Genomic DNA, 14,436 nt, shown 5'->3' on the forward strand with positions numbered 1-14,436 from the left:
AGATTGGATGTTCGGAACAAGTTCTTTACCATGAGGGTGGTGGAACACTGGAGCAGGTTGCCCAGGGAGGTAGTTCAGGCCCCATCCTTGGAGATATTCAAGGTGAGGTTACTAGGAGTCACCTGGAAAAGACAAGAGGTACAATGAGACTAAGCAGTTTTTTCTATGTCAAAATTAGTATTATGGAATTAAAATATAAGGAATTGCTGCGAGTGTGTCATGGGAGAGGGCTGGAGCACCTCCTGGATAGGGACAGGCTGGGAGAGTTGGGGCTGTTCAGCCTGGAGAAGGCTCCCTGGAAGGCTCCAGGCAGACCTTAGAGCAGCCTTCCAGTATCTGAAGGGGGCTCCAGGAGAGCTGGGGAGGGACTTTGGACAAGGGCTGGGAGTGACAGGATGAGGGACAATTGCTTTGAGCTGGGAGAGGGCAGATTGTGACTGGAGATGAGGAAGAAATTCTTTAGAGTGAGGGTGAGGAGACACTGGAACAGGTTGCCCAGGGGGGTTGTGGAGGTGAACACCTCCCTGGAGGGTTTCAAGGTCTTGAACAGGGCCTTGAACAAACTAGGCTGGTGGGAGGTGTCCCTGCCCATGGCAGAGGTTTGGAGCTAGGTGGATTTTTAGGGTCCTTTCCAACCCAACCCATTCTATGAATCTATGAATAATTTTTAAGTGCTTAGGTTTCAAGGTTTGTGCCCTCTAGAACTTTTAAATGGAGCCTCAGCAAACAGCTGTGGTGGTTCTTTTCCACTGAAGCTAGAGGAACAGGCAGGTCACCCTGAAACACAGCTGGTGAGAGGGCACTGTGTGGAAACCTCACTGAATGAAACGAGAACACTTTACCCTGGCTACTCTCAACACTCCTGGACCCAAGCTGAGCATCAGCTCCTGGAGCAAGCAATAAAAAGAAAGAAACCCAACAACAAACATTCGGCACCTTTTCTGTTCTGCTCTCCTGTTGTCTAGGCTTGAAGAAGAAAGGTTTGAATATTGTCATGCCCATCAATTTTCCTTTCCTCACCATACTCTATCTCCATGGAAAGAAGTGATTAGCCTTAGGAAATAAAGAGAAAACTACTTGCTTTCTGCTATTATTTAAAAGCACTGTGAAAAGAAATTGCTAACTTTAACCTTCAGTTCTGGTCTACACCAGGCCAGTGATGAGCAGCAAAAAAAAAAAAAAAAAAAAAAGAAAACAAAGAAAATGGCCAGCAGAAAGCAGCTGTGCTTTTTGAGGCCTCCACAAAACAACTGAGCAGTGGGTAATGGAGAAAACCAACAGAGAAAATTGCAAAGGACAAAGCTGACGTTGCCAGAAGCTTTACAGGTACCAACTCCCTCCCTTCCTCCCCCCATTTGCCTTAATGTGTTTTAGATATTCAGCAGCTGGCTGACTTGAGAGCTTTGCAGTTTGACATTTTATAAAGTGCAGTGCTTTAATAGACTTTGCTTTTAATACAGATACATATTTTTAAATGGCCCAAGATATAATCATCTTTTACTTACAACGTGAGCAAAAGTTGAGACATGTTTAAAGGGATCAATTTTTCTCAAGGAGAAGGAAATGTTCTTAAAGGACCCCAGGCCTCTCTGTAGTTCTGCACAGGGGTTGGAGAAAGCTGAGAGTGGTTTAAGTTGAGATAATTTCAGTTGTTTTTTAAAAACAAAGTGTATCTTCTGCAGGTATTAATGGGACCCTATTACAAGAGGGATATGGACATGCTGGAAGGTGTCCAGAGAAGGGCCACCAGGATGAGCAAAGGGCTGGAGCTGCTCTGCTATGAGGACAGACTGAGAGGGTTGGGGCTGTTCAGTCTGGAGAAGACAAGGCTCTAAAGTGACCTTCTTGTGGCCTTCCAGTATCTGAAGGGGGCTCCAAGAAAGCTGGGGAGGGACTTTTTAGGCTATCACGTAGTGATAGGACTGGGGGGAATGGAACAAAGCTGGAAGTGGGGAGATTCAGGCTGGATGTGAGGAAGAAGTTCTTCCCCATGAGAGTGGTGAGAGCCTGGAATGGGTTGTCCAGGGAGGTGGTTGCGGCCCCATCCCTGGAGGTGTTTAAGGCCAGGCTGGATGAGGCTCTGGCCAGCCTGATGTAGTGTGAGGTGTCCCTGCCCATGGCAGGGGTTGGAACTGGATGATCCTTGTGGTCCCTTCCAACCCTGACTGATTCTAAGATTCTACGACTGAGTGGAGTATGAAATTGAGCCTTCCCAGAGAAGGGCAACCAAGCTGGAGAAGGGTCTGGAGAACAGGGCTGGTGAGGAGGAGCAGCTGAGGGAATTGGAGGTGTTTAGTGGGGGGAAGAGGAGGCTGAGGGGAGAACTCATTGCTCCCTGAAAGGAGGCTGAAATTAGGTAGGGATTGGTCTGATGGTTTAACAGCCATGGTGGTCTTAGGTTGAAGGTTGGGTTTGATGATCTTAGAGGTCTTTTCCAACCCACGCAATTGAACAGTTCTAAATAAGTGAGTTTTTGTCTAATTAGAAAAGGAAGGTTTCTATCTGAAACTTGTCTTGATATGGAGACACACAGCTCAGGGCTTTGCAAGGTTTACTGTGGTAAAAGCAGAGTTAGGTTTTCCCACAAGGTGCTGTAGAAACCTTATTTTGCATGACACTCACAGCTGTGATTTTTCTGGGACAGATGATGACTTAGGTAGTAAGCCAAACTGTTGGCTACACCGTGGACAAAAAAATACAAGATTAATATTGGAATCAAGTATGTACATCCTTCAGCCCCAATTCCCCATCTGGTAGCAGCATTTCAGTTGGAAGCTGCTCAGATGATGGGGAGAGAGGTTGTCATTAGAAGGCAAGCTGCAGGGTGCTGGGGAGCTGTTCAGCTCTAAACTGCTATTAGCAGAATCCTGCTCAGCATCTCTGTGTTTTCCTGTGCCAGCTCTTTCAATTACAACATTTCTAACTGTGAGCAAAATGCTGGAAAGCATGTCCACTGTCTCTGAGGATGGTGCTAGACAAAGATCTGTGCCTGATGGTTGGTTCAGGAATCTGGAGTGCTGCTCCACTTGTAAGGGAGACTTTTTGTCTGTCTGAGTTGGATGCAAGACTAAAATGAAAAGGAGTAGTTGTTCTTCAATAGCAATTCTTTGGAAATTCTTGCATCAAAACTGTCTGCTTCCTCATAAATAATAGGCACAACAATAACCCATAGCAGTCTCTCTGAACAGACCTATGGATGCTCACATGGAGTCAGAAGGAGTGGATTTCAGCCTCTGAGAACAAGAGCAGCTGGTTCTGGCACTCACAAAACCTCTGCTTCAGCTCACCAGCAGAAGTAGCTAAGTCTCATCTGTTTTGTGTCACAGAACCACAGAATCATTTTGGTTGGAGAAGACTTCTAAGATCATTGAATCCAACCAGCAACCCAACACCACCATGGCCACTAAGCCACATCCCCAAGTGCCATGGCCACAGGTTTCTCGAACACCTCCACCACATCCCTGGGCAGCCTGTTCCAATCCCTGACCACTCTTGCAGCAGAGAAATTTTTCCTCATCTCCAGCCTAACCCTCCCCTGGCACAATTTCAGGCCATTTCCTCTCCTCCTGTCGCTTGTTATTAGAGTGAAGAGACCAACCCCACCTCACTCTAACCTCTTCAAGGGAGCTGTAGAGAGCAATGAGCTCTCCCCTCAGCCTCCTCTTGTCTACACTAAACACCCCCAGGTCCCTCAGCTGCTCCTCCCCAGCCCTGTTCTCCAGACCCTTCCCCAGCTTTGTTGCCCTTCTCTGGACCTGCTCCAGCACCTCAGTGTCCTTCTTGGAGTGAGGGGCCCAAAGCTGAAACCATTCTTAAGCCTGTTGAAGGAGAGGCTCTTCCAAGAGGCAACCTGGTGGCAATGTGAAGTTTGCTTTGAGATGCCTGACATCCTACACATCTCGTGGTTGTTCCTACACATGAGTGCATTCATAGGAGTTAATGATCAAGGAGCACTGTTCTAAGTGCTTTGAGGATTTGTTTAGATCTATGATTCCTGGTTGTTGGCCATCCTAGGTACTAGAAGTTACTGAATCTGATGGATGCAAGGCTGCTGTGACTCTGTCTTCACGTTAAGACTGTAGCAAGGCAGAGCTCCTATTTCTGAAGGACACCCACATGGCTGCCCAGAGCAACATAAACAGGGCAGCCCAGCTCACAAGTGTCTGGAGCTCAGGTCTTGTGAGGACTGGCTGAGGGAGCTGGGCTTGTTTAGACTGTAGATAAAGAGGCTCCCCAGTGAGGTGGTGGAGTACCCATGCAAAGAACATGTGGACATGGCACTTCAGAACATGGTTCAATGACCATGGTGGTCTTAGGTCCATGGTTGGGCTCTATGTGGAATGTTTTTTCCAGCTGAAACAGTTCTGTGATTCTGTGATTCTTAAAGCAAGTCAATGCCACAGAAGCAACATTGACTTCCCAAACACTGGAAACTGCCTTTCTCCAGACACAAAGGTAGGGTAACCCTTGCCTTGTTGTGGAGTTGCTCAGCAAATGGTGTTCTGGCTACTGTAACAGAGCCAGCTAGAGCTCAGTGGCATGAGTAAACAAGCACCAATAAAGCCTGTCACTGAGTTCTGCTGTATTTGCTTCCACAATCAAAAGGCAGTGAACCTGCTCAGCTGTCTGGAGCCAAGTCTCCTAGAATATGGGAACCCTGAGCTTCTGTTCCCACAGGGAAATCAATGGAGCTTCTCTGGTTTACTTTTCAGATAGCATCAAGAAGCTGACACCTGTCAATTGCTGTAATAACTGTACAATCTTAGAGGACATCCTGCTTGGTACAGGTCCAGTAGAGTGTAGGCTGGAGACCAGAGCTTCCTGATCCAAATGTGAAGGCAGAGCAATCCCAACTGCCTGATGCAGCTGGCACTTGTTTCTACCTGCTCTGCTCATGTGACCATAGTGTAATTATGGGAGTGGGAGGGAAATGGGAAAGGCTTAAAGGACTATTTAGACTAAATTATAGACAACAATCCTCCAGATGAGCAACAAAATGAGTCTTGGGTCTCATTTTCCCTGGTAATTGTCTCAGCAGTGAGATCTGTGAAGCACATCTTGTGAAGAACAGTTCCTTAAGTTATAGCACTGTATCTTCTTATGAATGCCTCATAAGACATGGAGAAGTGCATCCTCCTGGAGAGGATAATTTGCTACACTAATATTATTCAGCTAGAGCTGAAGTGAATCATTAATCTGCATAGGGTTAGGTAGTGAAGCAGGAAATCTCCTTGTGCCTGATGCCCACCTGAGCTTACAGTTAAAAAATTAATCCTTCACTCAGAAACTGTTCATGTGAGTGAGAACCACCTGGGAGATAAAACACAGGACCACACCATTCTGCACAAGGATTCCCACTTCATTTCCTCCACAGGAGAATGTGATAGGTCTAAAGGAGTCTCCCATCAGCAGTCTGTGTACCTTCTTATTTACCACAATGATGTTGTGTTGTTACCCCAGTTCAGAGGGCAAGGGAGCACAGTTCTCCTTTCCTGGGAACATGGCCAGAAGCTTGTTTCCTTACAGCCTGGCATAAGTACTGCTAAACCTTGTGGCCTTAAACATCCAACCTGCATTTTGAGTCATAACAACCCCCATCAGCACTGCAGGCTTGGGGAGGAGTGGCTGGAAAGCTGCTCTGCAGGGAGGGACCCGGGGGTGTTGGTTGACAACCAGCTGAACATGAGCCAGGGTGTGCTCAGGTGGCCAAGAAGGCCACCAGCATCCTGGCCTGGATCAGAAGCAGTGGGTATCAGGACTAGGGTTGTGGTCTTACCCTCAGCACTGGTCAGGCCACATCTCAAATACTGGGTTCACTTTTGGGCCCCTCATTACAAGAAGGACATTGAGGTGCTGGAGCAGGTCCAGAGAAGGGCAATGAAGCTGGAGAAGGGTCTGGAGAACAGGGCTGGGGAGGAGCAGCTGAGGGAACTGGGGGTGTTTAGTGTTCTCTTAGGGAGAAGAGGAGGCTGAGGGGAGACCTCATTGCTCTCTACAGCTCCCTGAGAGGAGGCTGCAATGAGGTGGGGACTGTTATCCAAGTAACGAGTGATAGAAAGAGAGGAAATAGCTTCTCTCAAGGTGCACCAAGGAAAGTTTAGGTTGACTATCAGGAAGAATTTCTTCACTGAACAGGTTCTCAGGCACTGGGACAGGCTGCTCAGGGAGATAGTGGAGCCCCCATCCCTGGAGGTATTTAAGAATCTTGTAGATGTAGCGCTTAGGTTTAATCAAGGATTTATCAGTGTTAGGCTAATGATTGGACTTGATGATCTTAAAGGTCAGTATTGTGTAACAAGATAGAATCACAGAACTATCAAATTGTTTTGGTTGGCAAAGCCCTCTAAGATCATTCAGTCCGTCCATCAACCCAACACCACCATGGCCACTAAACCATGTCCCAAAGTGCCATCTTCATACATTTCGTGATTGCCTCCAGGGATGGTGACTCCACCACGAAGTTGCTGATGGGACTGCAACACTGACCTTACGAAGGAAGGCTGAGAGAGCTGGGACTGTTTATCCTGGAGAAGAGCAGCCTTACATCATTAATATTGATAATAGCTAGAGGGAGAGTGTCAGGAGGATGGAGCCAGACTCTTCTTAGAGGTGTTCTGGCAGTGATAGGACAAGGGGCAATGGACACAAAGTGGAACACAGGGGGTTCCACATAAACATAAGGAAAAAAAAATAAATTCACTTTGAGGGTGCTAGAGCTCTGGAGCAGGCTGCCCAAGGAGGTTGTGGAGTCTTCTCTGGAGACTTTCAAAACCCACTTGGACATGTCCCCATGCAACCTGATGTAGACTAACCTGCTTTAGCAGGAGGGTTGGACTCAAAGATATCCAGAGGTCATGTCCAACCCCCACCACTCTCTGGTCCTGTGAGAAAAGAGAATGTTTCCCACGTTAGTGGGTTGCAGATAGGTCATTGCCATTGCAGAAGCCACTACAGGAGCTCTCAGAGGCTAGGACAGTAGTAGGAGACTGGCTGTGGACTGGATCAGGATGGAAGCTGTATGTGAGTGGTAGTTAAAAACAGCCCTTCCTGTGTAGTGTTTTATTTACACTGAGAAACTTTTTTCACTGTCTAGTTTAGATTAAGAGAAATGGTGGTCACCCCACTCTGACATGCAGTGTGCTGGCTCCTCTCCACTGCTCTTTTAATAGGATTTTGTTGCAGTTTCATTTACAGAGTATGCTAAAAGGTATAGAATAAATGGCTGTAAGCCATCCTAGGAGGTAAGAAATGAGACTGCAAACAAATCCTCAGCAGAATGTGCAGGGAATGTCATTGAAACAGGGCTCTAATTTGAAAAGTAGCTGCAGAAAGTTTCCTTCTCCCACACAGCCTCATGTTCAAAAGCAAGCAAAGGGAAAAAAATACTGCACAGAATCACAGAATGGTAGGAGTTGGAAGGGACCTCTGGGGGTCATCCAGTCCAACCCTCCTGCCAAAGCAGGATCACCTAGGGTGGGTCACACAAGAATGCATCCAGGTGGGTCTCAAAAGCTCCAGAGGAGTCTTCACAACCTCTTTGGAAATCCTGTCTCTGGTCTCAGCACTGGTGAGGCCACACCTTGATTCCTGGGTTCAGTTTTGGGCCCTCACTTCAAGAAGGACATTGAGATGCTAGAGCAGATCCAGAGGAAGGCAATGAAGCTGGGGAAAGGTCTGGAGAACAGGGCTAGGGAGGAGCAGCTGAGGGACCCAGGGGTGTTTGTCTGAAGAAGAGGAGGCTGAGGGGGGACCTCATTGCTCTCTACAGCTCCCTGAAAGGAGGCTGCAGTGAAGTGGGGGTTGGGCTATTTTCTGTAGTCTAAGGTGATAGGAGAGGCAATGACCTGAAATTGTGCCAGGGGAGGGTTAGGTTGGAGAGTAGGAAAAATTTCTTTGGTGCAAGAGTGGTGAGGGATTGGAACAGGTTGCCCAGGGAGGTGGTAGAGTCCCCATCCCTGGAGGTGTTCAAGAAACCTGTGGGCATGGTGCTCTGAGACATGGTTTAATGGCCATGGTGGGGTTGGGTTGATGGTTGGACTGGATGATCTTAGAGGTCTTTTCCAAGTGAAACAATGGTATGATTCTATTACTAACTCTGAACCATGCAGCTTCTGTGCAGTGACTCCCTGATGTAGAAAACATCAAGTACTAAACCAACACCATTGTATCCATGATACCCTCTGGCATCCTCCTGTGCCCACAGCACTGCCCCTTGGAGCTCTCAGCTTGCTCTGTGTTCTGTGTTTCTAATGGAGACAGCTGGTTCCTTTCCTTAGCTCCAGCTCCACCTCTGTAGCATCTCCAGGTTACTAGGTTAAAAAACAACACCCCAACAAAACAAAACAAAACAGCATCACTAAGGGATGGTTTTCTGCAATTGCAAAGGTTTGTGGCTTGCATTCCAGAAGCCTGTGAGCAGAAAGAAGCCTTGGATAAATCAATTGAATAGGCAGGGGAAATGGACCATAATGAGCATTGATTGCATGCTTGCATTCTGTCTAGAGGGAGATTTGATGTGTCTGTGTCCTATAAAGCTTATTTATGGCCCCAGTTGCCAGTCATGTGATTGAAACAAGGAGGTTTTATAGAATGACTTCAGTGGGACCTGATTGCTTTTCAGTAGCTTAAATCTCTGCTTCTTCCTCACAGTCATGGAGTTGAGTTGCCAAACTCTGCTGCATGGCAGGAAGAGTTTGTCTGTAAATACACACACAGAAACAAACCCAATTCCATGAGCTGAAAACAAACCTTGCAAACATCTGACTCAAAACTGCAGCTTTAGCAATCACCTGCTAAGTTCTGGGGACCTCTGAGTGCTTTTTAATTCCTTTTGCAAATTCTCTCTGGGCCTAATGCAGCTCATCTTGTTTTGTCAGAAATGCTGCTGGAGAATTTATTTCTGTTCTTAGAGAATTGCAGTGGAATCAGTGCTCAGGTAGTCACATAACCATGCAGGGAAGGACCTGGGGGTCCTGGTGGATGGAAGGCTGACCATGAGCCAGCAATGTGCTCACGTGGCCAAGAGGGCCAAGGGCATCCTGGGGTGGATTAGAAGGGCTGTGGTTAGTAGGTCGAGAGAGGTTCTCCTCCCCCTCTACTCCACCCTGGTGAGGGCCACATCTGGAATACTGTGTCCAGTTCTGGGACCCTCAGGTCATGAGGGAGCTACAAGAGAAAGTCCAGCACAGAGCCACAAAGATGCTGAAGGCAGTGGAATATCTTCCTTATGAGGAGAGCCTGAGGGAGCTGAGGGCTCTGTAGGTTGGAGAAGAGGAGCCTGAGAGGTGACCTCATTGCTGGTGATAAAGATGTGCAGGGTGAGTGCCCAGAGGCTGGAGCCAGGCTCTGTTGGGTGATGCCAGCAGAAGGGGCAGTGGTGGAAGCTGAGGCACAGGAAGTTCCATGGAAACGGGAAGAAATTTTTTTTTCCTTGTGAGGGTGACAGAACACTGGAGCAGGCTGCCCAGGGGGGTTGTGGAGTCTTCCTTCTCTGGAGATAGGCAAAACCACCTGGATGAGTTCCTGTGTGTCCTGCTCTTGGTGACCCTGCTCTGGCAGGGGGTTGGACTGGATGAGCTTTTGGGGTCCCTTCCAGCCCCTAACATTCTGTGATTCTGTGAAATCTGGAGAGGGCTTTTGACAAAGGCTGGGAGTGCCAGGACAAGGGCAATGGCTTTGAGATTGGGACTGGAGATGAGGAAGAAATTATTGAGAGTGAGGGTGGTGAGACACTGGCACAGGTTGCCCAGGGAGGTTGTGGATGTCCCCTCCCTGGAGGTGTTCAGGGCCAGGCTGGATGAGGCCTTGAGCAAGCTGGGCTGGTGGGAGGTGTCCCTGCCCATGGCAGGGGGTTGGAACTGGATGATCTTTGTGGTCCCTTCTGATTCAAGCCATTCTGTGATTCTGAGGATCAGAGACCGTACTGCATTCTGAGGGGCAAAAGCCTAAACACCATCACCACCTCTGCTCCTCCGAGGTCGGGAGCTGTTAAGAAATCCAAATGAATTCCTGATTCTGTATTTCCATGTATATTAACAATTCATGTGCTTGCCAGGTTTTCCAGATTGCCTACGTGATTGTGAAGGCAGCTAACTCCCCTCGGCCTGGGAACTGGATCCTGGAGCGCTCTCAGGACGGGGAGCACTATCAGCCCTGGCAGTACTACGCCATCACAGACAGCGAGTGCCTGACGCGCTACAACATTCACCCGCGCCCTGGCACCCCTTCTTATCTGAAAGATGATGAAGTCATCTGCACTTCTTATTATTCCAAAATCCATCCTTTGGAGAATGGAGAGGTAAGAGCAGAAGTGATTGTGTGCACTGCAGCCTGGCAGGAAACAAACTGCCTTTGCTTGACTGGCTTAGATCTGCCTGGAGAATGACGGAATCACAGAATTAACCAGGTTGGAAAAGACCTTCAAGGTCGTCAAGTCCAACCTATCACCCAGCACCATCTAATCAACTAAAACATGGCACTAAGTGCCTGATCCAGTCTTATTTTAAACACTTCCAGGGACAGTGACTCCACCACCTCCTTGGGCAGCACATCCCAATGGCCAATCTCTCTTTCTGGGAAGAATTTCTTCCTAATATCAGCTTAAACCTCCCCTGGGGCAGCTTTAGGGACCCCAGGGAGGTTGTGGATGCTCCCTCCCTGTTCAAGGCCAGCTTGGACAGTTCTTGTTGGAGGTGTCCCTGCCCATGGCAGTGGAGTTGGGACTGGGTGATCCTTAAGGTCCCTTCCAACCTAAACTATTCTAAAAAAGAAAAAATAAATATTTTTAATAGAAGGTACACTCCAATAAGCATAGAGTACACAGTGACCCAGGAGGTGAAGGAGCTGCCAGGCAGGCACTAGTATGTTCTGAGAACTTTAGGTGCTTGAAATATGTTCCTGTGTCACTTGTGAACAAATGTGAGAGTTCTGGGGGAAAAAATGTAGAACCAGAGAAGTAATTAAATGACTTTGAGTCACATTTTCAGTCTCTGGGTAGAAGCCAGGATGTACAATGTTAATGGTTTTACTCAGAGTTTAATTTATTATATTGAAGAGTGTGCAACTGACCCTCTGTCTCTGTGTATACCTGTTCATCCCTCTCCTGTCAGAGGTTTCTACTATTTCTTCATGACTTTAGGCACATGACTCATGGACCAGCCATTTGTTTCAAATCTGGGCTTAGAAAAGATGTGGTGGAGATGGGAATGAGGTTCTGTGGTTACAATAGTAAGGGAAATGTAGCTGTGTGACCTGTAGCTGTAGTGCTGCAAGCAAGATGAGAGAGGGGATTCTGCCCCTCTGCTCTGCTCTGCTCAGACCACAACTGCAGCATTGCCTCCAGATCTGGGTGGAGCTGGTGGAGAGGTTCCAGAGGAGGCCACAAAGATGATCAGAGGGCTGGAGGAGCCCCTCTATGGGGACAGACTGAGAGAGTTTGGGCTGTTCATCCTGGAGAAGAGAAAGCTCCAGAGAGACCTTAGAACAGCCTTCCAGTACCTGAAAGGCAGGAGAGCTTGGGAGGGACTTTTGACAAGGGCTGGGAGTGACAGGATGAGGGACAATGGCTTTGAGCTGGGAGAGAGGAGATTGAGACTGGAGAGTAGGGTCGGTCTCTTCTCCCTAGCATCAGGTAATAGAAGGATAGGAAATGGCCTGAAGTCGTGCCAGTGGAGGTTTAGGAAGGAGATGCAGAAAAATTTCTTTGCTGCAAGAGTGGTCAGGGGTTGGAACAGGCTGCCCAGGGAGGTGGTGGAGTCCCCATCCCTGGAGGTGTTGAAAAAATGTGTGGCCAGGGCACTCTGGGACATGGTTTAATGGCCATGGTGGCGTTGGGTCGATGGTTGGACTCAATGATCTCTTAGAGGGCTTTTCCAACAAAATTATAGAATCATAGATTCATAGAATCAACCAGGTTGGAAGAGACCTCCAAGATCATCCAGTCCAACAGATCATCCAGGCCTAAGCAATCAACTAAACCATGGCACCGAGTGCCTCATCCAGTCTCCTTTTGAATGTCTCCAGCAATGGTGACTCCACCACCTCCCTGGGCAGCACATTCCAATGGGCAATCTCTCTCTCTGTGAAGAACTTCCTCCTAATCTCCAGCCTAGACCTCCCCTGGCACAACTTGAGACTGTGTCCTCTTGTTCTGGTGCTGGTTGCCTGGGAGAAGAGACCAACCCCCACCTGCCTACAACCTTCCCTCAGGTAGTTGTAGACAGCAATGAGGTCACCCCTGAGCCTCCTCTGCTCCAGGTTGAACACCCCCAGCTCCCTCAGCCTCTCCTCATAGGGCTGTGTTCCAGGCCTCTCACCAGCTTTGTTGCCCTTCTATGGACACTTCCATTCTATGATTCTATGAATCCATTCTATGATTCTATGATTAGATACAAAACCAAGTGCACACCCAGGAAAAAGCATTGCAAGTACTTTGTGCTTGGTGTTAGAATCATAGAATCATAGAACTGTCAGGGTTGGAAGGGACCTCAAGGCTCAGCCAGTTCCAACCCCCTGCCATGGCCAGGGACACCTCACACTACAGCAGGTTGCTCACAGCCACATCCAGCCTGGCTGCAAAAACCTCCAGGGATGAGGCTTCCACCACCTCCCTGGGCAACCTGTTCCAGTCTCTCACCACCCTCATGGGGAAGAACTTCTTCCTGACATCCAATCTGAATCCACCCATTTCTAGTTTTGCTCCATTCCCCCCAATCCTATCACTCCCTGACACCCTCAAAAGTCCCTCCCCAGCTTTCTTGTAGGGAGCTTCAGATACTGGAAGGCCACAATAAGGTCTCCTCAGAGACTTCGCCTCTCCACACTGAACAGCCCCAACTCTCTGTGTCTCCATAGTTGCAGTGGCTGTAGCTGCATCATTTGAATGAGTATCTGTTCAGTAAAATCTAGGAGACAAAATGATATTCACAGGAGCAGTGCTCACATTTGTGCAATGGTTGAAAGTGCTTCCAGCAGGAGGCTTTTGACGGGGGAGTAAAATGTGAATGAGCAGAGTATCACTTGCAAAGGATTGTCCAGAGCTGCTTTGGGTGAAATCTCTGCACTGAAAATGCAACAGTAAAGTAATTATTCCAATAATTAATTTAGTCTACATTGTTCAGTTCTTTGATTATCTAATTCTCTCACAGACAGATATTGATGCCAGCAGTGTGCTGTCCTCTTGGTTGTGGTGGTGCCTCCTTGTGTTGCCCACTGGCTGAGTTAACCAACACTATTGAACATTCTCCTCTATGTGACTGAAACATTAGCTTAAAGCTTCAAGAGTGGAGCTGAATTCTCCTCTGAATTGTGCAATTCATAATTCTTAACTGTGTCGGTGTGAGCTGAAATTCCCCCCCCCACCAACAATAACCAGGCTAGCTCAGTCTGGAAGCAAATGGAAAGCTGTATTTACAAGCAGAGTCTAAAATCTACAATGAAATGCAATGAATATGTACAAATATACAAAATTCACAACATTCACAAATATATACAATCAACAGAAAAAAAGCACAACCGATCTCCCTTTGCTTCCCCCCAAGGGGACCCTCCCAAAGGGGCCTCTCTCTCCCAGGAGCTTCCCCCCAGATCCCCCTGGACAGAGAAGCAGAGTTAGTTAGAACAGAAAGTTGTTAACTTAGCTGCCAAGGTCAGTGTGTTATCTTCAGCCAGAAGAGAAGAAGAAACAGCAGCCAGACAGCCCAGCAACTGCCCCCACTGCAGAACGCAGAATGTGCAGAGTGCCTACTTTGTTTTGGGTAATAGTTCTTAAACATTTCTATCTATCCAATGGAAGTGTTTAGAACAATCGTTATTTTGCTTTCTTACACCCAATAGTGACTTATTTACATTCTTTCACTTTCTCTGTTCTGAACTTTGCAAGGAAAAATTAAAAAGACAGTTACAAACCATCACAGTGTGGGTTTGTAGGTGTGTACAGAGGATGTATGTGGGTCTGTAGGTGTGTGTAGAGGATGTATGTGGGTCTGTAGTTGTGTACAGAGGATGTATGTGGGTCTGTAGTGTGTACAGAGGATGTATGTGGGTCTGTAGGTGTGTGTAGAGGATGTATGTGGGTCTGTAGGTGTGTGTAGAGGATGTATGTGGGTCTGTAGTGTGTACAGAGGATGTATGTGGGTCTGTAGGTGTGTACAGAGGATGTATGTGGGTCTGTAGGTGTGTGTAGAGGATGTGTCTGGGTCTGTAGGTGTGTACAGAGGATGTATGTGGGTCTGTAGGTGTGTACAGAGGATGTATGTGGGTCTGTAGGTGTGTGTAGAGGATGTATGTGGGTCTGTAGGTGTGTACAGAGGATGTATGTGGGTCTGTAGGTGTGTGTAGAGGATGTATGTGGGTCTGTAGGTGTGTACAGAGGATGTATGTGGGTCTGTAGGTGTGTGTAGAGGATGTATGTGGGTCTGTAGGTGTGTACAGAGGATG

The 14,436-nt window shown here is 47.7% G+C and overlaps 1 protein-coding gene across 1 annotated transcript in view; it reads left to right on the forward strand.

Annotated features, from left to right (window-relative positions):
- Window positions 1-14,436, forward strand: part of LAMA2 (laminin subunit alpha 2) — a 500,110-nt gene that overhangs the window by 124,159 nt on the left and 361,515 nt on the right. The window contains exon 4 of the mRNA XM_054393014.1: window positions 10,055-10,297. Coding sequence (XP_054248989.1) covers window positions 10,055-10,297 — 243 coding nt within the window. The remainder of the gene's footprint in view (window positions 1-10,054; window positions 10,298-14,436) is intronic.

Source organism: Indicator indicator, chromosome 27 (genome assembly GCF_027791375.1).
Source record: "Indicator indicator isolate 239-I01 chromosome 27, UM_Iind_1.1, whole genome shotgun sequence".
NCBI classification, from domain to species: Eukaryota; Metazoa; Chordata; class Aves; order Piciformes; family Indicatoridae; genus Indicator; species Indicator indicator.